The following is a 26,948-nucleotide window of genomic DNA, read 5'->3' as shown; positions in this document are numbered from 1 at the left end:
TGGTACCGCACCTGAAATGAGAAAAACGAGAACAAAGAACAATACAACCGCCATTAACAACAACCCCCATTGTAATACCCCTGCCCCCCCCAAAAAAACATTTAAATTGCAGGCGATTCAATTGGATATAAGACCTGAACCGAACAGAATCCTAACGCCCAATCCGTTTAATGATCTCATTATCCAAACCCCATAGAGCCGCCTCTGTCGCCGCTCCGATCCTAAATGAATGGCTTGAGTACTCTGCCTGACCCAGCCCTAACCGCTCTAAACATTTTGAAAAACCAGCTGTAAACGGGACAAAAAAGACCCATCAGCATGCACTAACAGTGGTCTAATCCCCATCCTCATATCTGCCCCATAATCACGCATACATTGCACCGGACACATTTCACAGCCCGGAATACCGAACAAAACCACCCTCCGCCCGCTTCCTTCCACATCCGTCTTTGACCGGCGGATAACAAATTCCACCCTATTGTGAAACAAATCTATATCATCCCTAAGCAACCCCCTCACCCGACTAACCATAGGACAAACCAACTCCCCCAAAAAAACGCAAAAGAAAATGCCAGTCTAAATAACCGCTCTTCCCAAGCCGAACTGCAAACTCTCCTTACCTGTTCACCTAAACCCAAAAGCAATTCAAAAGATACCGGTCTTCTGCTATCCACCCTTGCCCCTTACCGACGCCCTTGTGACCAAAAAGGACTTAATAAAGTCTGTCATCTTTCTCAACTTGAACCCAAAGGCCAATCTCACTATGCGACTATTCATTTTCGCCACGACCACCCTTCCTCCCTACAATGCCCTACGAACAACAATAGCGGAACTTCCAACTCCCCATTCCCAATACCAAGATATATATCAATCTGCTCAGCTCCTCCTGCTCTCCAAGGCAGACACTGTGTTGAGTGTGGCAGGTTCCCTTTAAGATACAGTTGGTAAAAACACATTAGCTTCTAAGTTAAGCACTTTTTTCACCTGAAGTACAGAACCATATTAAAGGGGCTTTCCATTTTTATAGAAATAAAGCTTAATCATTTTATAATGAAAATCTCTATGATTTTGTAGTAGACAAATTAGCATTTTTAATTCCCCTCTTTTGTGGTATTAGTGAAAGTAAAAAATATTCCTGAACGGGAAGGTTCTCAGCCTCTGAGTGTAGACAAGGATGTTTCCATCCAGTATGAATTTGGAACTGAACCCGAGTTCGGGAAATGTTTTTTTTACAGTAGAAATTGATTTATGAAGTTATTATTATATACAACCAAAGATGTTAGGCTAGCATGTGAATGAATATGTGTGTGGATAAATAGAAAACCTACAAAGTCTCACACATATATAATTAATTAATCTTTATTAGTAGAAAGACAAAAAATAAGGAGTAATACAAATATAGCGGTTACAAGAAGTGGTAAAAAATGCAGGAGAATAAAGTGACAAGTGCACGGAGCCATCAATAGTCCTAAACTGGAAAGTCAGATGGTACATAAGGCTGGATGAGACAAAATATTGTCTATACTGATGTGATAGATGGTAAAAAAAATACCTATAAATAACCACACAGAAGACGCACAGTCTCTATACGCCACCACGTCACAGAAAGATATACATAAGTCGCAATGATATTGCAAGGAGGTCAGCAAGAAAATGTGATCACAGAACTGTGACCAGTAGCTGACCCGCCTGCAACAAGCAATACAAAATACAAAAACAACTGACAGTGGAGCAGCCTATACTAACCAGGAGAGGATAAGATGATGGCTCCTAGCCCGACGCGCGTTTCGCTCCCTGAAGAGTGAAGGCAAAAGGGCCAACAAGTGCTAAGCATCTCTGGGAACTCCTTCAAGACTGTTGGAAGACCATTTCAGGGGACTACCTCTTGAAGCTCATCAAGAAAATGCCAAGAGTGTGCAAAGCAGTAATCAAAGCAAAAGGTGGCTACTTTGAAGAACCTAGAATATGACATATTTTCAGTTGTTTCACACTTGTTTGTTAGGTATATAATTCCATATGTGTTAATTCATAGTTTTGATGCCTTCAGTGTAAATCTACAATTTTCATAGTCATGAAAATAAAGAAAACTCTTTGAATGAGAAGGTGTGTCCAAACTTTTGGTCTGTACTGTATGTGTGAGACTTTGTAGGTTTTTTATGAAGTTATTATGCAAAGTCTCGAGAGACTTTGCTAAGTAATAACTTCGGCTCATCGGAGCAAATACATTCTAATACTGTACAAAGTTTTATGCAAATTGACTTCGGATGTTTCATTCGAAGTCGATTCGCTCATCCGTAATCTTGATTATAGCAAACAATTATAATATTAAAATTAATTAGGTGTACACATTTTAATTATACAGCGATTTATGTTTACTTATAAAGGGGTGGTCTGGTTTAGAAAACCCATTTTCAAACACTCAGTTAGGGAGTACTGAAATAATAGAGGGAGAGACTAGTTCAGGATCCTCATCTCTTGGCCAGATTGGAGAGAATTTTCAAAGCCCCCTCACTCTGGAGGTCCTGTCGTGCACTACACAGAAATCATCTTGAGTTGAATGACCACTTTATACAGGGGTGCACCTAGCCTTTATGCTGCCTGAGGCAGAAATTAAAACCCCTTTCCCACAGTGCCCACACAATGTGTGCCAGTATAAAATACCCCTTCTTAGTGCCCCCAGTAGATGCCCCCATAGTGCTTCTGTCCTCCCCTTCTCCATGGTGTCCCCCATAATGTGCCAATAAAAAATGCCCCTATAAAGTGCCCCCATAGTGCGCCCAACAGCATTGTACCAAATAAAAAAATAAAATAAACACTAATACTTACTTCCATGCTTCTGACAGTGATGTGATGCAGGCCTCTTCCGGCCTGTGTCCCATGCTGCACGCTGCCTGGCTCAGGCAGCGTGACGATGATGAAATTATTTCGCCGCCTGTGCAAGCCTCTGATAGGCTTCAGGCCTAGCGCCTGCAGCCTATCAGAGGAACGGGGAAGTGAAATGCATATCCCCTGTCCTGCCACAGCAATCAACTGTTTTGCTGTCCTGAGGACAGCGATACAGATGAATGTAGAGAGATGAGCACTTCCACAATGGCCCTGCTGTCGCCCCCCACTTCTCTCCAGGCCCGCGTCATCCGAGGCGATCTCCTCACCTTGCCTTATAGTCGATGCGGCCCTGACTGTATAGTGCTTCATTTGCCCTGTGATGGTGCTGTAGAAAAATGAAATCCAAATACTGGATTACCCCTTTAAGGTGCCCATACATATTAGATGTTGTATAAACAAATTGACAGCACTCCAATGTTGCAGGTGAAGTATTATGCGATTTATTCAGCGGACATCATTTTAGGCAACGTTTCGAGCTATATGTAGCCCTTCATCAGGCCCAATGGATATGAGCAGGTGATTGAGGAGCTGTGATCAACCATATTTGACATACATATTAGATGAACGTTGGCGTAACCTGCTGATTTTGACAGGCCTGACTAAGCATATTATGGAGATGACCAGACTCTTATGCAGGGAAGGACTGGACTATCCTACAGGGAATTTTCCCAATGGGTCCATGCCCAAGGGGGCCGCCTGAGCCCAACTCATCGCCAGTGGCCAGGTACATAAAGATCTGATGCTCTCAGCATTAATTAATGCTTCGAGCATCAGGTACTTATGCACCTGGCCAGCTGCCACAGGTGTCCTCCTGAATTCAACTGTATCACTGTCCTCAATATTGTGGTAGAGCAGTATTTTATGCTGCACTCTGGTATTTGGTTTTGCTGGGGCAGTATTTTATGCTGCACTACTGTATTCCTGTTCCTGCCTACTTGTGTTGCCCTGCCTTCTGTCAATTTGGACTCGTCTACAACTTGGAAACTGTTTTATTTATTTATTTTTCCAGGACCTCTAAGTTCCCAGTCCACCCCTCCTCTTAGGCTACTTTCACACTAGCGTTTTAGTTTTCCGGTATTGAGATCTGTCATAGGGTCTCAATACCGGGAAAAAAGCTTCAGTTTTGTCCCCATTCATTGTCAATGGGGACAAAACTGAACTGAACAGAATGGAATGCTCCAAAATGCATTCCGTTCCATTTAGTTGTGTTCCCATACCGGAGAGCAAACTGCAACATGTTGTAGTTTGCTTTCCGTCCTGGGATGCGGAGCAAGACGGAATAGGCATGACCCCCAATGCAAGTCAACGGGGACAAATCCGTTTTCTCTGCCACAATCTGCCACAATAGAAAACGGATCCGTGTCACATTGAGTTTCAATGGAGTTCATGACGGATCCATCTTGGCAATGTTAAAGATAATACAACCGGACCCATTCATAACGGATGCAGATGGTTGTATTATCAGTAACGGAAGTGTTTTTGCTGAACCCTGCCAGATCCAGCAAAAACGCTAGTGTGAAAGTAGCCTTACCCAACATTTTTAAATCCCAACATTACCACGACAGTGTATGGGAGGAAGGAGGGGGGGTGAGGAGAAAAAATTGTCAGCCAAAAGAGCATTCAGCCAACAGCTATGAAAAGTGTATAGCCACCTTTACTGACAAGTCTTCCCATGGAGGTCTCAGTAAGAGGACATTTTGTGTTCAGCCGACTTTCATGAGACCCTTCTAACAATTATTTTCTATTTTTTTGCAGAAATCGACTTTGATATATTTAATGTACTTGATAGAGTCTTACATTTTGAAGGTAAGTTTAGGTCAACAGAAACTTCACTACAACAATGGTCAGGAGTAGACTGCCACCCCAGTAAAGTTATGGCAGAGCCTTAGGGGAGGCCAGCATGACGGGGGGTTTTGCTCAGGGAGACCCCAGAGGTTAAGGATAGGCTAGTCAGGGGGGAGGGTTTAAGGGGATCATGGGGGAACAGGGATTGGGTAATTTGAGCTTAGGGGTGGGGGTCGAGTGGTTAAAAGACTGAGGCAGGGAGAAGAAGGGTGCCATTTTAGGCAGAGCAGAAAGGAGTAAAGAAGTCTACGCTGTTCAGTACAAGCTTACCGGGATGGAGCAACTGGAGGACACTATTAGGAGATTGAGGGAGGCTGCAGAGGTTCGGGGCCCCGGCTGGGTTCAGGACCAGCTGCAGCTGCACTTGAGGGGGGCAGCTGAGGCTTTAGTACCGCCTCAACCCTCGGCGACCCGGCCGTGGCGGACCAGACCACCTGCGCACTTAAGACCACAGTCCTCCCCCCCGAAGACAGAGCCCTTCAGAGGACCCTCCACGCCGGGGAAAGCTTCCTCCCGCACTCCCCGGCGTGGGAGGAATCCGGCATGCAGGCGGAGCCCACGAGGTGGCCAGGCCCGGTCACCTCGTTCTACATCAGTGTGCGGCGTGGGAGCGGGACCAGGAACGGCGGGTACCTTCCCATGTCCTGGGGAGGAAGGTGCCCCCCAGTGTGATCAAGATGTTGGGAGGCACGGGGCTGCTGTGTGTCCAGTGGCATCGTGCAACAGGCCCCGAACACCATCACCCAGACTGGGGCAGAGAAGAAGCTCCACCCCTCTGACCAATACATCGAGGAGAGCAGCTCTAAAGTCCCTGGCAGGAGGGCAGCTAGGGGACAGCTGGTGGAAGCGTTTGGGTCTGAAGCTGTAGGATCAGCGCAGAGGACTGGACACCCGGACTCAGGATCTTTGGCTGATGGGGTCACAGCACCCAGGCAGCCAGGTAAGATTTCGTGGCTGCGGTATGACGAGCAGTTCAGGCAGCGAAAAGCAGTGTGTCCAGAGATGAGGTGGGACCACAAAGATATAGCTTTGTGGCTGAAGGTGACTGTGCCCATTAGGTCAGGGCAGTCCTTTCGGGGGGAATCAGGAAGTGGGGTCAATCCAGTGTCGCCGTTGTGTACGCAAATGGCCTGTGCTTCCCATTTAATGATGGGCACTGTAAATTTGGAGCTAAGTGCAAATTCAAGCAAGAATGCTCCGTTTGTGGGGGATCTCATGGAGCGGCGCGGTGCTTTAGGGGAAATAGACAAAAGGGGGGGGGGATAGTAATAACAAAGGGTGAGACGCCAGTCCATCTGGAAAGGATGGAGCCGTTCCTAGATGGATACGGGGGTGGCGACGTTGTTGCAGGGGGGGGGAATTCACTGGGTTTTAAAATTCAGTTTGTTCCCAGGAATTCCATTGGCAACAGAGAAGAAGGTAGGGTCGGTCACGGAATTGAGTTTCATAGAAACATAGAATGTGTCGGCAGATAAGAACCATTTGGCCCATCCAGTCTGCCCAATATACTAAATGTTATGGATAGCCCCTGGCCCTATCTTATATGAAGGATGGCCTTATGCCTATCCCATGCATGCTTAAACTCCTCCACTGTATTTGCAGCTACCACTTCTGCAGGAAGGCTATTCCATGCATCCACTACTCTCTCAGTAAAGTAATACTTCCTGATATTACTTTTAAACCTTTGCCCCTCTAATTTAAAACTATGTCCTCTTGTAGCAGTTTGCTGGGGATTGTCATTGATACCATTGAGATGGAGTGTAGATTGCCGAGGGACAAGTTGGAAGATATAAAAGGGGAGGAAGTGAGGGCGGCTCGGTTAAAAAAGTTAAAATTGCGTGAGCTTCAGTCACTCCTGGGGAAACTCAATTTTGCGTGCTGGACTATGCCCATGGGGAGGGTTTTCTGTAGGAGGTTAGCAGGGGCGACGGCGGGCGTTGTTTCACCACATCACTACATTTGTTTGGGGAAGGAATTGAGAGTGGACTTTCAAGTTTGGAGTTCTTTTTTGGAGAATTATAACGGTCGCTCGCTATTCATGGGTGAGGTGGTGAACTCGTTCGATTGTGAGCTGTTTTCGGACGTGGCGGGGGGTTGTGGTTTTGGTGTTTACTGGGGGGGAGCAATGGTGTGCTGGGAGATGGCCGGAGAGTTGGGCGGAGAATGACTGGCTAAGAAATTTTGCTTTATTGGAGCTTTTTCCCATTGTTGTGGCAGTTATGTTGTGGGGGGAGTTTTTTCTGGATAAAAAAGTTCATTTTTACTGTGATAACTTGGGAGTGGTTCAGGCGATAAATGGGTTGTCGGCCTTGTTGCCTTTAGTAGTACGGCTGCTACAACGGCTGGTTTTAGAGTGTTTGTCGATCAATGCTTGGGTGGTGGCGGCGCATGTGCCAAGGGTCGACAACTGTATGGCTGCCGCTCTCTCGTTCACAGTGGGATCGATTCCGACAACTGGCCCCAAAGGTAAAAGAGTTTGGGAGGGAGTGCCCGAGCTGTCTGTGGGATCTTCTGGAGGGACAGTAGCAGGGCTTGTTCAGGCATCATTGGCGCCCAGTATGGGGGCAACATATTTAAAGGCGTGGGGGTACTGGGAGGAATGGTGTAGTAGACTGGGTTTTGGGGATGGGGAGTTGGAAGTTCCGCTGTTGTTGTTCGTAGGGCATTGTAGGGAGGAAGGGTGGTCGGTGGTGAAAATAAATAGTTGCATAGCTTTGGATTCAAGTTGAGAAAGATGATGGACTTTACTAAGTCCTTTTTGGTCACAAGGGCCTTAAAAGTTTGGCGTCGGTTAGGGGCAAGGGTGGATAGCAAGAGGCCGGTGACTTTTGAATTGCTTTTGGGTTTAGGTGAACAGGTAAGGAGGGTTTGCAGTTCGGCTTGGGAAGAGCGGTTATTTAGACTGGCATTTTCTTTTGCGTTTTTTGGGGCGTTGCGATTGGGGGAGTTGGTTTGTCCGACGGTTAGTCTGGTGGGGGAGTTGCTTAGGGATGATATAGATTTGTTTCACGATAGGATGGAATTTGTTATCCGCCGTTCAAAGGTGAATGTGGAAGGAAGGGGGTGGAGGGGGGTTTTGTTCAGTATTCTGGGCTGTGAAATGTGTCTGGTGCAATGTATGCGTGATTATGGGGCGGATATGAAGATGGGGATTCAACCATTGTTAGTGCATGCTGATGGGTCTTTTTTGTCCCGTTTTCAGTTTACAGCTGTTTTTTCAAAATGTTTAGAGTGGTTAGGGCTGGGTACGGCGGGGTACTCAAGCCACTCGTTTAGGATTGGAGCGGTGACGGAGGCGGCTCAATGGGGTTTGGACGATGAGATTAATAAACGGATTGGGCGTTGGGAGTCTATTCGGTTCAGGTCCTATATCCGATTGAATCGCCTGTAATTTAAGGAGTTGAGGGGCAGGGGTATTACAATAGGGGTGGTTGTTCCTGGCAGTTGTATTGTTCTGTGTTCTGGTTTTTCTCGTTTCAGGTGCGGTACCAGCCCTGGTGAGGCTCCCGGGACATTCTTACGTTTTTTGGGGGGCTTTCCAGACAGCGGTTCGGCCGGACAGTCAGAAATTAGGATTTTTTATGGTCCGAGATGGTGGTAAGGTGGTTGGGGCATAGGGGCATGGTTTGGAGTGGGGTCCTGCCTGAAGTGCATCGTTTTGCTAGGCTGGATAGGGCACCTGATGTTTTAGTGCTTTATGTTGGTGGCAATGATTTGGCAGAGCGGCCGTTGCGGGATCTACTGCGTGACATGAAATTTGATTTGTAGTGGTTGTGGGCTTTTTTTCTGAAGGTAGTGACGGTATGGTCAGACATTGTCCCGAGGATGGTGTGGAGAGGGGCTAGATTGGTGGAAGGGGTGAATAGGGCGAGAGTGAAGTTGAACCAGGCAATGGGTCACTTTATGGCCAGGAATGGGGCGGTGGCGGTAAGGCATGCAGAGCTTGAGAAGGGAGTTGTTTTTATTTGGAGGTCTGATGGAGTACATTTAAATGCAGTCGGTTTAGACATGTGGAGTTTGGTTTTACAGGAAGGTATCGAGACGGCTTTGGGAGTATGGAGGGCCGCACAGACTTAAGGGGGGTCAAGTCTGTGCGTTGGTGGCGGGGGGAGATCCTTGAAGTTGGTTTTATTCACTGGTGAGGATGATGGGAGGGCTCTGCCGTTGGGGCTGGACTCCCAGGTGTGGCGGAATTAAAGAGGGGGCCATTAAGTGGTGCTTCCGAGCTGGCGGGCAACAGCTGGAGACAAGATGGCACCCCTGTGGGGAAATTCAGTTATTTAGGACTTCAAGGACCTCCCCTTGCAAGGAATTTATTATTAGAGTTTATGGTTATATATATATATATTTTTTATGTTGTTTGTTAATAAAAACGGCTGCTGTGGCCAATTCATTCCAGCCTGGTGTCTGAGTTTTTATTAAGGTTAAAGGGTATAAGACACTGGGTGGGGACGGATTGGTGGGGAGGGGGTTGATTCAGGGGCAGGGGAGTATTAGAGTGGGGCCGGACATCATGTAGCCAATACCCCCGTCATGGTCCCTTTACACAGGACTATTTAGCAGGCAATTGTCGAGAAGGAAGCGTTACTTCCTGGCATGCGCCTGCTCGTCAGTGAATGAGATCACTAATTCCATCGCTCGTTTCCATACAGAATCATTGATTGTGGGCAGAACAGAGCTGTTGAGACTGCCAATCTGCTACCAGCAAACGTCGATTTAGGTGTCTGCACCAACAAACCTATTATCCGTTGTACGAGCATTTCGCTCATTCATCGGATAATTGGCGACACCTTTTCATCGTCAGATAATTGCTAACGGGTTTTCCTATGAACACTTGTTAATGATTATCTGGCCGATTCCCACCATGTGTAAAGGGCCCTTAATTCCACCACTTAGCAGTCACCGGTTGATGTGCAAATTTGATATTTCAGTTTCAGAAATCGTTCAGTTTTTGAGGCCAGCAGAAATGTTTTACTTAGGCCTCCTGCACACGACCGTTGTGTGCACCCGTGGCCGTTGTGCCGTTTTCCGTTTTTTTTCGCGGACCCATTGACTTTCAATGGGTCCGTGGAAAAATCGGAAAATGCACCATTTTGCAGCCGCATCCGTGATCCGTGTTTCCTGGCCGTGAAAAAAATATGACCTGTCCTATTTTTTTCACGGCCAACGGTTCGCGGACCCATTCAAGTCAATGGGTCCGTGAAAAATCACGGATGCACACAAGATTGTCATCCGTGTCCGTGATCCGTGTCCGTGATCCGTGTCCGTTTTTTCCTATCATTTCAATGGCAAACTTGACTTAGATTTTTTTTTCATTTTTCATGTCCGTGGATCCTCCAAAAATCAAGGAAGACCCACGGACGAAAAAACGGTCACGGATCACGGACCAACGGAACCCTGTTTTGCGGACCGTGAAAAAATACTGTCGTGTGCAGGAGGCCTTATTCAGTAAGATCTTGTCTTGTGACTTAAAGGCAGTTTGCCACCAGGTATTTCACCGTTACACCAGAAACAATGCCTTGTAATGCTAGCACAACTAAAAGTAATGATACCTTTCACTGTTGTTTCATTCTGGAAAAATTCTGTATGCAAATGAGCAGGTAAGTGCACTGGGGGAGGGTCCAAGCCACTCTGTGCACCCTTGCTCCTATTGTGTCCTCTGTCAGACCCTCCCTCTCCTCCTTCTTTATTGACAGGACCAGGCAAGATCACTATATAGGAACCTGGCCCTGTCAATCATGGAGGAGAGGGAGGAGTTGGCAGAGAAAGGTGGGGGAGCACAGGTGCAAAGAGTGACTTGGGCCCACCCTAAGTGCACTTAAAGGGGTTTTCTGGAAATTATTTAAAATGGTTGTCAGCAACTGTCCTAGTATGTGAGAAGGAGTGATTGGACGGAGTGAGCTGCCTACACACTGCACTACTCTATAATAGTTGGTAATGATAAGATCCTGACTATGAAGTGACATCATGGCTGAGCAGCCAATATCTAGTATATGTAAGTGCCAGAGCATTGTGTCTAGTAAGGCCAAATCTCTTCACCTCCTAGGCAGCTCTGTAAGGGGAGGCAACCAGTCCTGCCCACATTCTAGGACAGGTTGCTGGCAGCCATTTTAACTCATTCCCAGAGAACCCCCTTTAAGTGCTCATTTGCATATGGATCATATCGGCTGTTGTTATGCAGCAGCCTCAGGTTATTGTGCATATTCTAGGCAAATAATGCAAAAAAATATCAGTATATAAAGGTGGGATGGAGTATAATACATAGAAAAAATATTTGCTGGAATTTTCACTCACACACAAAAGCTATCATCATTGATTTCCTTCTCTATTAGGGCTCATGTGCACGGCCCTAATCATTTTTGCAGTCCGCAAAACATGGATACAGGCTGTGTGCGTTTCACATTTTGCAGACTGGAACATCCGGGCCAAAATAGAACAGTCCTATCCTTGTCTGTAATGCGAACAAGAATAGGACATGCTCTATATTGTTGCGGATGGCACAGAACAGACGTGCGGATGCGGATACCACATGGTGTGCTGTCTGCATCTTTTCCGGCCCCATGGAAGTGAAAGGGTCCACATCCGATATATGGCTTATTTTATTTATGGCTAGTAGTGAGGGTAGACGTTCATTACGTGTAAGTGTCAATACTGATAAATTCAGTGTAAATGATTTCTTAGACAGTCACATCCGGTTGTATATCTGGACTGCACCTGACGTAATAGCTTGGAGTTTCCAAATCAGTGAATGATAATGACCTATAACTCACTGATATGGAAACTCCAAGGTATTATGTCTGGTGCGGTCTAGATATACAACCGGATGTGACTGTCTAAGAGATAAAACACGTATTACTAGATGAACCTGACAAATTGCCGTCTCTCCAGATCACTGATTAGATTTCTACTATGCATAGTACAAAGGTAGAACTAGTGGCCCTATTACACAGATAGATAAGCTATCCATTAATTTGTCTGTTACGATTATCAGGAAGGAATTGAATGATTGATCATTCATGCAATGATCTGTGCCCCTATACAGTTAAGCCTGTATTACACCTGCCGATTCTTCGGCAGATGATGGCTAACGAGCATTCGTATTAACGCTCGTTAGCGATCATCTGGCAGTGTAATACTGCCACCAATTGCTCGTTCATCGGGCAATCCAAATCTTTTGACATGTTAAGAACTCATTGTTTGCAGGCGGCAGATCGTGGTGTGTAATCACGATCTGCCGCCGGCAAACCACTATACAGCATGGGGACGTGCGATGGCCTAGCGATCACCCTCTCCATGCTGCGGAGGAGATCGCTGCATGTAATAGCCGTGGTCTCCTCCCGACAATCGTCTGCCACGTCGGGCTGTGTAATACAGCCTTTACATTTGTGCTGGCAGGACGTCCCCTATGTAATGACATCACACAATAATTGGGTGTTTTGATCGAGAACAAACATGATCATTTGATTGATCATCACCTAATGTAAAACGACCTTGAGTCAGGCTACGTATTCATTTTCCAGACAGGAATGCCAACAATGTCATTAAAGAGGCTGTCTTACAGCAAACATTTTTCATATGTCCTATCAGGGCAAATAGACATCATAGGGCAGCTGCTTTAGACCTCCCTCTATGAGTAAATATGGAGAGCAGCTCTTGCTTTGACAGGCCAGGGCCACCTATGTATTGTATAGTCATCCATAGTATGAAGCAGAGGAACTGGCAAAATAAGCTGTGTGATTCAGAAGCTGGACATGCAGGGGTCAACTGATCGCTGGGTGGACTTCAAATAAAACAAGGCTTGTCTAAATGAGACATCTCCTTTAAACCTGTATGTTTTACCACATACAAATGATAATATAATATGATTCAAAATGTATAGATAATAAATCCTACACAGGTACTTTGATAATCCTAATAGACTACTTGTAAAAAAGAGCCCCAAAAAGAGCATTGCCATTTATTTTGTGAAAGTTGTGGGCTCTGCTGCCCTTATCTTCACTGATTTCTACATTTGGGTATAGTAGTGGATTCTGGGATACAGGAATAAATAGGCTCAAGCAATGGCTAAGTGAATAAGTAAATTACTGAATAATGGCAGTGATAAAAGACGCATACAGATACAGCAGGATTTACACCGTATAAAGTAAGGCAACAGTCACTTAGCTCGAGTCAAATCTTAGTAAGGTCTTGTTTTACACGCCACTGCCCAAAATGATGGATAACAAAGAGACAGGGTAGCGTGTTCAAAAGACATCTTATTTAGTGCTTACCCTCTGTGACATGCAGAGAGTCTTTATACCTTTAGTGCCCACACTGGGATGGGCACAGAATGCAGTGCACATGTTCTAAATTAATAAATTAGGAATGTGGCATAATGTCTATCTGCATTAGGTATAGATGTGAATAGTGATAAAGTGTTAGAACCACTAAATTAACCCTTCCACACACATACAGGAATCAGTCTTTTATACACATGAGCCCGACACATAACACTGGTAGGGAGCCAGTGTTATGGCTATGCTTCCCTAAAAATCAGCTGAATACAATCGTTGGATCTGAGGTTAGGGCATGATCTGGGGACAAGTTCCTTTTGAAGAGTTTCTAATTCTGGGGGAATATGGGTCTCTTGATAGCTGATGACATAGCACTACATGACAGCAATATGAACAATAAAATGCACAGATATCTCCATCGATCTGGGAATTACATTCAATGTTAGTTGTATACAGTATATTTATTGATTTGTAATGTCTAATGCATTGATTTTACAGATACATGTAGCTTACAGGCAGATGCATGGAAAAAGTCAAAGAAAAGTATAACAGGAGTTATTGAGAACTTTTTTAAGCAATGCTTGGAAGCTCATCCTGATGACCCTGATGGTGCAGTCTTTGGTAATCCAGGATCAGGTAGTGTGTCAAGTGCATTCGCCATGTTAGATTTTATAGTGATCAAGTGGATTTGGTCCTTACTTCAAGTGTCTACAATCATAAGCTTGGCCCCTTAATGCATTAATAAAAATATTTATTGTGCACGGTGAACACCATAATGGAAAATGGCAAAAGGCAAAGGGCTGTCATGCCATTTTTAGGACACATTGAATGCCATAAAGACTAAACATGGCTGAATTTTTTCCATTCCCCAATACAAACTATGGTCAGAGCTGAACCCGGACATAACCCATTCTTCCCTCATTCGGCATTTCATGCTCCCCCTTACCCCGCACTGTATCGCACAGGGCTAGTGCTTTTTCTTTAGATCCAGTGACGTACCGGGTCGCTATATGGGGAATGCTAGGTGGAGACTTGTAAAACAGTCTAGGGCAGCGCTATAGGCCACCCATTAGTGCCGGTGACGTCACCGGGATCACTGCTAGGCAGAAGCCTCCACCTAGCAGTGTAAAAATGTAAATAAAACAGCCCTTCCCCTGCGTGATGCAGCACAGGGCAATGGGAGCATTGGAGCATGAAATGCTCCGATTCTCCACTCATAAGGGGTGAATGGGTGACGAAGGGGATATGTCTGGGCTCAGCTCTTTATCCCTAAAAAAGTACAATTCTTTATAAATCAGTCTACCTAGTGTGGTTCAAGCAACAAGAACTGGGGAGGATCAACACAAAGGAAGGAGGCAGAACAAGCTACTCAACTGCATAATATTCTTGCTCACGTTAAGGGGCTCTGCCTGATTACATAGCAGTTACTAAACTATCGGCAACAAGTAGCTAGACCCTCAATTTCACTTAAACAGGAAATTTCATTTTGTGGCAAATATATAAAGTGTGGTGTAATTAAATTGTTGCTCTACATATTATGACAGTGGTCACTTAAAGGGGTTGTCTTACTTCAGCAAATGGAATTTATTGCGTAGATAAAGTTACAAGGTACTTACTAATATATTGCATAATGACCCAGAGTGCCATTACCACTCCGCACCCCGCTACTGTCTCCTATTGGTTAACCTTATGTCATCATGTGTATTTATATCAGGTCCTAAACACTGTGTAAATTTATTTCTTGTAACTGTTATTGTTCATGTAATTTACCTGGTTCACCAGAAGGTGGCAGCAAGCATGGCAGAGCTACATTTGCAGAGGATGGAACCTTCTTTCCATTCTAATTCTCCCTCTAAGGAGGGGAGGGTTCTACTTAGAGGTCAGTGGAGAGTACCCCCTGCTTGGGGAAGGAAGCAGGTCCACGTCTCTGCTGGACGTGTCCTGCCTAAGCCGGCTAGAGCACCTTCAGCTCTGCTGGACACAGAGGCCAAAGCCTGAAGTCTCAAAAGCCAGGAGGAGTTTCCCCTGGACAAATCTAGAGTCAGACTACAGAGAGAAGTTGCAGCATAAAGTAAGAGGCAAAGATCTACAGAAAGCTTGTCAGCACAGCAGAGCCAGAGAGCAACAGATGTGGCAGAGGGGAGTTTGTTTGCCTGCCAGAGTTAACGCTAATGCCTGCTGGGAATCAAGACAAAGCCTGATATTGAACTTCATCATAAGGTCTGGACTCAATTTATTTCTTCAAATCCCTCGATTATTCCACCTATTTGCTCTGCTTCGAACGACAACGCCTGGGTTCCAGCGTACCCAGGTAGGAGCACCGTGACATGTGCACCAACATAAAGGGACATTTAGGCCACCCTACACCACTCTGGCATTCCTACAACTGGGTACCATCTACTACATCACTAAAAGGGGCCCTGTGTCCTTGTTGCTCCACTGCAACTGGCGTCATGAAAAACTTTTGCTTTAAGGGACCCATGGCCTTTGCCGTGCATCACAATTGTGATTGTCCATATTGCTTCCTTTGCTTGCTAGACTCATTTTTCCATCGCATTATACACTGCTCATATCGAGGGGTTACGGCTCCCCTGCAACCCAGAAGTGGTGGTCGTGCTTGCACACTATAGGAAAAAGCACCAGCCTATGTGCACTTCTTTGGTCCAGGCCACCAGAGAGGCTGGCGCTTTTTCCTATAGTGTGCAAGCACAACCACCATTGATTGACTGCAGGGTGGTTGTAATCCCTGTGAACAAGCCGTGTATAACGTGATGGAAAATAGGCAATACGGACAATCACAATACATTAGTAAGTGCCTTGTATTAACTTTATCTACACAATGACTCATGCACACTAGCGCATCCATTTTTCAGTCCACAAAACGCGGATCCCAGCCGTGTGCATGCTGCCATTTTGTTTCACACTCCTCTAGAAATGTCCTATCTTAGTCCACAAAATGGACAAGAATAGGACATGTTTTATCTTTTTTGCGGGGCCACAGAAAGGACATATCTGCATTTTTTGTGGATTGGATGCGGACCTGTTCATTTCAATGGGGTAGCAAAAGATGCGGACAGCACATGGTGTGCTGTCCACATCTTTTGCGGCCCCATTGAAATGAATGGGTCCGCACCCGATCCACAAAAAATGCAGATTGGATGCGGACAGAAACTACGGCCATGTGCATGAGCCCAAAATGCTATTTGCTGAAGTGAGACAAACCCATTGAGGACCGGGCAGTGGGACAGTGGGTAAGGGTTAAAAGCTTGTCTAGGATTTATATAACTCCAGTGCCGGAGGGTAGCACCGGAACTACATATCTTTATCCACAGGATAAGCCATCAATATTAAAATTCTGGAATGCCCCTTTAAGTTGTATTAAATATTAATTTGTTCCAGTACAACAACTGTAACTTAAAAGGGTTAAAAGGGTTTTCCAAGACTTAAATACTGATGACCTATCCTCTGGATAGGTCATCATTATCTGATTGGTGGGGGTCCGACACCCGGGACCCTCGCCGATCAGCTGTTTGAGAAGGCCCTGGCGCTCCTGTGAGCGTCACAGCCTTCTGGCTGCTCACTAAGCACAGTGCCGTACATTGTATCGTGGCTTTGCTTGGTATTGCAGCTCAGCCCCATTCACTTCAATGGGGCTGCACTGCGCCTAGGTCATGTGATCAATGAACGTGAAGTCACTGGTCTAGGAAAAGCTGAGAGAAAGGCTAGCACCACAGCTGATCGGCGGGGGTCCCGGGTGTTGGACGCCCACTGATCAGATACTGATGACCTATCCAGAAGATACAGTAGGTCATCAGAATTTAGAGGGGTTATCCTGCCATATATATTGATGACCTATCTTCATCCAGCACCCTGCTGATCAGCTCCACGCAAGTGTTGATCATGAATATTCTAATCGCGAATTTTAATCGTGAATATCGGCACTTCGAAAATTCGCGAAGATAGTGCTATATATTCGTAATCCGAATATTCTAAAAAATGTTTTCATCAGTAACCTCCCTTCTTGCTTGTGGGCCAATGAGAAGGCTGCAATGTCTTTGTCTGAGCTTAGCAACATCCCTAGCAACCAATAGGAAAGTTACCTACCCCTTACTATATAAGAACCTCCCCAGCAGCCATTTTCTGTAGATTTTTTGCAGTTCTGAGAGAGAGAGCAGTGACATTGCTGTGCTCTGTGCTTTTATCTGGATCCTATTCTTTATCCAATTACATTAGATAGTTAGTTAGCTCATATAAATAATACAGATAGCGGAAGATAGATAGTGATATAGTGTAACTGATAGGTTCTGCTGTCCATACATACATGCTACAGACATAGTGCTGTGATGTCACAACAATACTTAGTGCACCAATCAGTCATTTCTACTCAGACCTGATAAAATGTGAAGTTACATGTATTGCGCAGAAAATATGCGCATCATTAGTGGCGATTTGCACAATTGCAAAAATAATGACTGGAGATCCCAAATTCTAGAATTCGCTAATTTATTGCGAATATTATGTGAAAAATGTTCGAAATATTGCGAAAATGAATATTGCCTATGCCGCTCATCACTACACGCATCATCTCCACTGTAGCAGCCACGTAGCGTATTTACAAGTACTTGCTCCATTCATTTGAATACAAATGAATGGAGCGAGTACTCGTCATTACACTGCACTTCCGAGACAACGTGCGTGGTAATGAACAGGAAGCCTCCTCTTCAAAACAATCAGAGGGGTGTCGGATGTCGGACCCCACCGTTCAGATACTGATGACTTATCCTGACGATAGGTCATCAATCTATATGGCAGGACAACTCTGTTAAGTCTCAGAAAACCCCTCTAAGGCCCCTTGCAGACAAGCGTGTCCGGATTAGGTCCGGATGCGTCCCGGGTGCATTGCAACAAACCCGCGCGAGTAGGTACGCAATTTCCATCAGTTTTGACTGCGATTGCGTTCCGTTGTTCAGTTTTTATCGCGCGGGTGCAATGCGTTTTGCACGAGCGTGATAAAAAACTCAATGTGGTACCCAGACCCGAACTTCTTCACTGAAGTTCAGGTTTAGGTTCGGTGTTGTGTAGATGTAATTATTTTCCCTTATTACATGGTTATAAGGGAAAATAATAGCATTTTTTAATACAGAATGCTTAGTAGAAGGTCAATTGAGGGCTAAAAAAAATTAAAAAATTAATTTACTCAACTCCTCCAATTGATTGCGTAGCTGCCGGTCTCCTGTTCTTTCTTCAGGACCTGTCAAAGGACCGGTGGTGATGTCACTGAGCTCATCACATGGTCCAATCACATGGTCCATTACCACGGTGATGGACCATGTGATGTGACGTCACCACAGGTCCTTTAGCCGGCAGCTCATGATTAAAGAAGTAAGAAGAGATCGGCAACTACGCGATCAAGAGGAGGAGGTGAGTTAATTTTATTTATTTTTTTTAACCCTCAATTGACCTTCTACTAAGCATTCTGTATTAACGAATGCTATTATTTTCCCTTATCACAGCCCCATAGAAATGAATGGGTCCAGATTCAGTTCAGGTGCAATGCGTTCACCTCACGCATTGCACCCGCGCGTAAAACTCGCCCGTGTGAAAGGGGCCTAAGGCGTTGCGTGAAAATCGCAGCATGTTCTATATTCTGCGTTTTTCACGCAACACAGACCCCATAGAAGTGAATGGGGCTGCGTGAAAATCGCAAGCATTCGCAAGCAAGTGCGGATGCGGTGCGATTTTCACGCACGGTTGCTAGGAGACGATCGGAATGGGGACCCGATCATTATTATTTTCCCTTATAACATGGTTATAAGGGAAAATAATAGCATTCTTAATACAGAATGCATAGTACAATAGGGCTGGAGGGGTTAAAAAAAAAAAAAAATAATATAACTCACCTTAATCCACCTGATCGCGCAGCCCGGCTTCTCTTCTGTCTTCATATTTGCTGTGCACAGGAAAAGAACCTTTGATGACGTCACTGCGCTCATCACATGGTCCGTCACATGATCCATCACCATTGTGAAAGATCATGTGATGGACCATGTGATGAGCGCAGTGCCGTCATCAAAGGTCCTATTCCTCAAAGAAGAAGACAGAAGAGAAGCCGAGCTGCGCGAACAAGTGGATTAAGGGGAGTTACATTTTTTTTTTTTTTAACCCCTCCAGCCCTATTGTTCTATGCATTCTGTATTAAGAATGCTATTTTTTTTCCCTTATAACCATGTTATAAGGGAAAATAATAAAATCTACACAACACCTAACCCAAACCCGAACTTCTGTGAAGAAGTCTGGGTTCGGGTCTGGGTACCAAACATGCAGATTTTTCTCACGTGCGTGCAAAACGAATTACAATGTTTTGCACCCGCGTGGAAAAAACGCAAACATGGAACACAATCGTAGTGAAAACTGACTTGTTTTAGTGTCAAAATTGCACCATTTTCCCTGAACGCATCCGGCCCCAATCCGCAACGCCCGTGTGAAAGGGGCCTAAGTGTTTTAACCAGTTTGTAGGAGATGGGACTAATTGCAAGTTACTAATATATTCTTATTCTTAGCTCTACACCAATGTCTTTGTTAAGTCTGAGGAAAACTTCTCTGTGGCATTGGTCAAGTTCTCCTGGTTCTGTTGTTGATGTGTTGGTATATGGCATGTGACCGCTGCAGCCAGTGACTGTCCTCAGCGGACTACTGCAGACAATGGCCCGGGAGAGAGATATAACATGGTTTTTATTTTATTTCAAGCTAGTTTACAGCTTGTCAGAATTTTTTTATTATCCCTTTAAATAAAAATATATTAGTAACTTGCATTTCCTTTTTCTTTCTTTTTTCCTCCCTATTTTTCAAGAGCCATAGCTTTTGTACTTTTACAGTTTACATAGCCGTATGTGGGACAAGCTGCATTTTAACGGCACCATTTAATGTTCCATATAGTAGATAAAAACAAATTAAATATTATTTGTGGAATGAAAATGGGAAAAAAAACTTGCAGTTCTTCCACTGGTTCTAGGGTTTTGTTTTTATGGGGTAAGTGACCTTTTTATGCTAAGCACTGTTAGGGCATACGTAAGATTGCTTCTGGGGTCGGACAACCCCTTAATGTAAGAATTATTGTATGAACGACTCCAGACACTAAGATGTGCGTGCTCTGTTCTTTCCTTCAGACTGTCAAATCTTTCAGCTTCAGATCTATAAAACCACTAGTATAACTGATGGACTTTCTGTGGCGTTCACTATAAAATGTGAGGATGAGAAATACTACATGTGCTGTACAGAAGACATGAAGCTTTACTTCAAGGTAAGACTGAGAGTTGTATGAGCCGCTCCTAAATCGGCTGCCCATGGATTCATTTGGAGGTCATTTATCAAACTGATGTAAAGTAGAACTGGTTTAGTTGCCCATAGCAACCAATCAGATTCCACCTTTTATTTGGTTATCTGCTTACTTTCAAGAATCATTTTCAGGCAAAGGACGCTTAAAGGCCAAACCCCCCTAATGACAGCCCAAGGTCCCCTCCAATAAATAATGCCAATAGACTGCCCCCTCCCTCATTAACACTGCACAATGCCCCTTAAACCACGCAGCCAGCAGAGTGTTCACCATAAAGACCTGCTCTTTACACAGCCATAGGGAAGGGACGGCTTTATGGCCCCCGTAGGCTATATTAAAGGGGTTATCCAGGCTACAGGTATTGATGATCGTAACTAAACTTTTTTACAATTTTCTTTTAAACTGTTTTAAATAGCGCAAAAATCATTTTTGTTAAATACTTTATTTATTAATTATCATGTTTTTCATCTTAAAAAAGGACCCAAAGTCCTGGATTGTACCACTTTTTAAAATCATCACTGGCCTGTCAACCCTGTACGGGTGTAGGGATTACTAGCTGCCGTGGAGAACGCTGCTCCTGGTAGTCTGGTAGGGGTACAAAACCCGGCACCCGGAAACCACAATGTGTATGAAGCAGACAGCTCAGTACTCCCCTTCGGCAAGCTATGTGGCATTCATTGTTTACCAGGCACAGCGCTATACATTCTGTAGTGGTTGTACCCGGTATTGCATCTCAGTGTCATCCACTCCAATGAGACTGAGCTGCAGTACCAAGAACAGCCACTACAAAATGTATGGAGCTGTGGCCAGCAAACATAAAGAGGCTGCAATACTCACTGCAGCACAGTGGCCCCTTTAATCAACTGATCGTGGGATTCACGGTGAAGAATAGGTCATCAATATTAACCTATTCAGGACTGGGCCAATTTTGGATTCTTCGTATTACCTTTTGCTTCCCTGCTTTCCAAGAGCCATAACTTTTATTTTACATTTCTGTTCACATAGCTGGTAGGGCGCTTGTTTTTTTGCAGGTGAAGTTGGACAAATTTTTATTGGCACCTGTCGAGGGTCCGTGTGCTTGTGATGGGGTCGGCAATGACAGGCACACAAATTTCAAAGGTTAAAAGTACAAACAGCTTTTATTTTCTATATAACACAAGACAGCAGCATTCAAGTTCATTAGTCACTTAGTCACACATCCACATGTATGTGAAATAAATCACGTCGGCCATCTGAGCGCTAACTATACTTTAGCTTACCGCACTTACATTAAATACTTCAGATCTAAACACAAGGAGATTAGACTGTGCTCAGCCAACAGCTCATGCAGCTTCCAGGCTCTCAGCCCTGTACTTATCCCCACATTAATGAGTTACACCTAGGGTCATCTCAGGCTAGGGGAAAGTGCTGTACTGGAAGGGAGGTCCCTCTGCCATCAGAATGCAGCTGAAATAATGAAAATATACATACCAAAGTGGAGCAAAGGACACCCTGACATACCTTTCCCATACAAAGCTTCTTCTGGGGGTTTATTTTTTTTAAATGCATTTCTTTACTGTACTTTTTAGTCCCTTTAGGGAACTGTACTTTTTAGTCCCTTTAGGGGACTTTAAAGGGGTTGTCTCACTTCAGTAAGTTGCATTTATCATGTAGAGAAAGTTAATACATGGCACTTACTAATGTATTGTGATTGTCCATCACTTCATTTGCTGTCTGGATTCATTTTTCCATCACATTATACACTGCTCGTTTCCATGGTTACAGACCACCCTGCAATCCATCAGTGGTGGCCATGCTTGCACACTAGAGGAAAAAGCATCAGACTCTCTGGTGGCCGGGAACATGGGAGCGCACATAGGTTAGTGCTTTTTCCTATAGTGTGCAAGCACGACCACCACTGATGGATTGCAAGGTGGTCTGTAACCATGGATACGAGCAGTGTATAATGTGATAGAAAAATGAATCCAGACAGCAAAGGAAGCAATATGGATAATAACAATATATTAGTAAGTGGCTTATATTAACATTCTCTACATGATGAATGCCACTTGCTCAAGTGAGACAACTACAGTACTTTAATACGGTCTTCTTATTGCTTATTCCATAGGCTGCAATAGCATACCATTGCAGTCTATGGAATTTTTACTGGCTGCCTATTAAGCCCTGCCACAGGCTCATTAAATACCTTACACAGAGCATGTTACGGATATATGTGAATCAGTCCTTATGTGCCTACTTTTATTTTCTACCCAGTGTTTCAGTCCCTCAGGTCTGCTCACAGATATGTGCCCCCTCACATTAGATATGCCAAGATATGCCCCCTTCATAGTAGATATGCCAAGATATATGCCTCCTTCACAGTAGATATCACAAAATATGTGCCCCCTCACAGTTGATATGCCAAGATATGTGCCCCCTCACAGTTGATATGCCAAGATATGTGCCCCCTCACAGTAGATATGCCAAGATATGTGCCCCCTTCACAGTAGATATCCCAAAATATATGCCCCCTTCACAGTAGATATGCCAAGATATGTCCCCTTCATAGTATATATGCCAAGATATGTGCCCCCTCACAGTAGATATGCCAAGATATGTGCCGTCTTCTGGTGGATATGCCAAGATATGTGCCCAGTGCCCCCTTCACAGTGGTTATGCCTAGATGTGCCCCCTTCACAGGAAGTGAAAAAAAGCAAACAATAAATACCCTTGCCTCCGTCACCTGGGTCCTCCCTTGATCTGCGCTCCGCATCAGCAGCAGGATACTGTGAAACATCGCACTGATGTGTAGGAGGAGCAGAGGCTGATTCCCAGCCTGCCCCGCTCCTCCTCCTACACAGATCAGCAGGACCATGTGTGAGGACATCGTGCTGTTGCTGCTGCTGTTGAGAGCTAGTGGCTCAATGGTGGAGCGGGAAGCAAATAGTTCCCCCCCTAATACTTTAAAAAAAATTGTACCCCCTCACAGTAGTATTGCCCTCATTGTACAACCTTCACAGTAGTTTTGTATAGCTGTGTGCCCCCTCACAGTAGTTATGCCCACATTGTGCCCTGTCACAGTAGTTATGCCCCCTATGTGTCCCTTTCACAGTTGTAATGCCCTATCTGTGCCCCCTTCACAGTAATAATCCCCATTGTGCCCCCTTCATAGTAATAATCCTCATTGTGTCCCCTTCATAGTAGAAATCCCCATTGTGCCCCCTTCACAGTCATGCCCACTGTGCTTGCTTCACAGTAATAATGCCCACTGTACCGCTTCATTGTAGTAATGCCCTCTGACTCTGTGCCTCCTCCATAGTAGAAATGCCCATTGTGCCCTCTTCACATTAGTAATGCCCTCTGTGCTCCCTTCAGGGTAGTAATGCCCTCTGCGCCCCCTCCATAGTAATAAAGTCCTCTGTGCCCCCTCCATAGTAATAAAGTCCTCTGTGCCCCCTCCATAGTAATAAAGTCCTATGTGCCCCCTCCATAGTAATAAAGTCCTATGTGCCCCCTCCATAGTAATAAAGACCTCTGCGACCCCTCCATAGTAATAAAGTCCACTGTGCCCACTCCATAGTAATAAAGTCCTCTGTGCCCCCTCCACAGTAATAAAATCCTCTGTGCCCCCTCCATAGTAATAAAGTCCTCTGTGACCCCTCTGTATTAAAAACAAAAAAAAACACAGTAACTACTCACCTTGTCCTGTTCCTGAATCTCACAGTCCTCTCTTCCCTGCAGGCACAGATCCCTCTGCAGTACTTTGTGGGTGGGGCTTATGCAGATTACCGGGCTGCGGGCTCCGCCCACACAGGCCAGCAGCGCGATCCGTGCCTGCAGGCTGAATGGTGGAGCGGGGAGTAGTCTTCCTGCTCTACCATTCAGAGTGCCACCGGCCTGAAGGATGGGAGGAGTGCGGAGAGCTGATTGGTGAGTGACAGGACCCAGCTCCCTACACTCCAGCAACTCCAGCAATGAGCGCTTCCATCTGTATTGATGAAAGCGCTCATTGCTTCTGGCCTCTGGCAGCTGTGCTGTGGGCCCCCGCAGGAGCTGTGGGCCCAGGCACTTGCCCGGGTATGCCGGGTGCTGACGCCAGCCTTGCATAAACCTCTTGTGCACCAATGATGTATAGTGATGAGCGGCAGGGGCTATATTCGAATTCGCGATATTTCACAAATATTTTGGCGAATATTCGTTATATATTCGCGAATTTGAGATTATTTTCTGGATTGCGAAGAATCGGCAATGTAATATTCGCATAATGCGCGCGCAATACAGGCGTGGGGTCACTTTTGCTATATTTTCCATGCTGCTAGAAGTTTCCTGAGACTGGAGAAAATGGTTGAAACGGCAGAACATTAAAAATGGCTTTATATGCAGATAGAGTGCTCCAATATATTCGCAATTGCGCTAATCGGCACTAATGATGCGAATATTTTGGCGCAATACGTGAAACTTCACATTTTATCAGGTCTGAGTAGATATTACTGATTGGTGCACTAAGTATTGTTGTGACATCACAGCACTATGTCTGTAGCAGGTATGTATGGACAGCAGAACCAGAATCAGCTGCACTATATCAGGATATAATCTACACTGACTATCTGTATTATATATATGAGCTAACTAACTATCTGTCTAATGTAATGAGTGCAGAGCACAGCAATGACACTGCTGTCTCTCTCTCTCAGAACTTTAAAAAACTGCAGAAAATGGCTGCTGGGGAGGTTCTTATATAGTAAGGGGTAGGCAACTTTCCTATTGGTTGCTAGGGATGTTGCTAAGCTCAGACAAAGACATTGCAGCCTTCTCATTGGCCCAGAAGCAACAAGGGAGGTTACTGATGAAAAAAAAAATCTAGAATATTCGAAATTATGAATATATATCACTATATTCTAAATATTCGTGAATTCTCGAAGTGTTGATATATGCAATTAATATTCGCGATTCTAATATTCGCGCCTAACACTAATGATGCACAGTTACGTCATAGATTGTGAAGAGGTTTAGGTCCTGGAAAACCCCTTTAACTCATCAACTTGTCCAATCAATGAGAGATTTCCCAAACTAATTAAATGATGCCCCCCCCCCCCTTCAAGTGTTGATGGATCCAATGCACGAAGAAGTGGAAAGGGGAGGAAATGGGGGATTTAGGATTAGACACGCACTCTAACGTACCTGTTCATTTTACCATTACAGAAAGGAGACTGTCCCGACGTCATTGCAGGAAACCGCAGTGAAATCATCTTTTTTCAAAAAGAATTCAGTGAAGGTAACAGCTACTTCAAGTTCCAATCATCCTTACAAGCGGACTATTATTTAGCAGTCAGCGACGAAGGTGGAAAACAGAAACTAATCCTCCAGAAATCTGAGGGTTTGAATGAAAGACAAAAGTTTAATATAGAATGGTAAAACGTATATATGCTAACCTCAAGCTCAGTATGATATGCATGGAAAAGACCAGCTAAGGGTACTTTCACACTTGCGGCAGAGTGATCCGGCAAGCAGTTCCGTCGCCGGAACTGCCTGCCGGATCCGTCAAAATGCATGCCAACTAATGGCATTTGTAAGACTGATCAGGATCCTGATCCGCCTTACAAATGCATTGAAATGCCAGATCCGTCTTTCCGGTGTCATCCGGAAAAACGGATCCGGCATTTATTTTTTTCACATTTTTTTCGGTCTGCATGCGGAAGGACGGATCCGGCATTGGGGTATTTTGAATTACCGGCACTAATACATTCCTATGGAAAAAAATGATGGATCCGGCATTCAGGCAAGTGTTCAGTTTTTTTGTCCGGAGATAAAACCGTAGCATGCTACGGTATTATCTCCGTCCTGAACAGTCAAAAAGACTGAACTGAAGACATCCTGACGCATCCTGAACAGATTTCTCTCCATTCAGAATGCATGGGGATAAAACTGATCAGTTCTTTTCCGGTATTGAGCCCCTAGGACGGAACTCAGCGCCGGAAAAGAAAAACACTAGTGTGAAAGTGGAAAATGCAAATGTGATCGCACACTACATCCAGCACTCTGCCCTCCATGCTGGATGAGACATTGGTTTATATTTTGGCCAAAGCATAGTAAGCCACTCACCGCGTCAAGGTCGTCTCATGAGTGGTCCCTAACTCTTGTTCCTACCTGTTCATGGGCCATGACAGCCACATAAAATCCAGGGAATGCAGGTCAGCATGCAAGCCAAGTACACTTTGCTTGTAACCCCGTCCGGTGCCATTAAAGCTTTCATCGGATCCAGGGATGCAAGTACCAACATGCATGCTGAACCTACCATATACTTCTCCTGGAGCCAGATGGCTAATGGTAGGTTCTATATAAGCAGACTCAGTTTTATACTGACTTTAAAACCAGCCTCCAGGACAGATTGACTGGTCAGGTGTGCAATGACTCCAAGGAGATCGCCACGCCTCCAATATATGCTACAAAGAAAAAAATAAGGGGTTGGGTCAGCACAACCTGCCTGCAGGTGCACATCACTATGGCGAAATACATATACAAACGGAAAATGCAAATGTGATCGCACACTACATCCAGCACTCTGCCCTCCATGCTGGATGAGACATTGGTTTATATTTTGGCCAAAGCATAGTAAGCCACTCACCGCGTCG

General features: G+C 44.9%; 1 protein-coding gene across 1 annotated transcript in view; it reads left to right on the top strand.

Moving 5' to 3' along the window:
• Positions 1-25,777, top strand: part of LOC120996593 (interleukin-18-like) — a 32,289-nt gene extending 6,512 nt beyond the window's left edge. Inside the window, exons 2-5 of the mRNA XM_040426627.1 lie at positions 4,642-4,692; positions 13,503-13,640; positions 20,171-20,304; positions 25,519-25,777. Coding sequence (XP_040282561.1) covers positions 4,642-4,692; positions 13,503-13,640; positions 20,171-20,304; positions 25,519-25,731 — 536 coding nt within the window. The 3' untranslated portion in view covers positions 25,732-25,777. The remainder of the gene's footprint in view (positions 1-4,641; positions 4,693-13,502; positions 13,641-20,170; positions 20,305-25,518) is intronic.
• Positions 25,778-26,948: the final 1,171 nt, after the last annotated feature.

Source organism: Bufo bufo, chromosome 1, assembly GCF_905171765.1.
Source record: "Bufo bufo chromosome 1, aBufBuf1.1, whole genome shotgun sequence".
Taxonomy (NCBI): Eukaryota; Metazoa; Chordata; class Amphibia; order Anura; family Bufonidae; genus Bufo; species Bufo bufo.
This window is presented reverse-complemented; position numbering and strand designations above follow the sequence as displayed.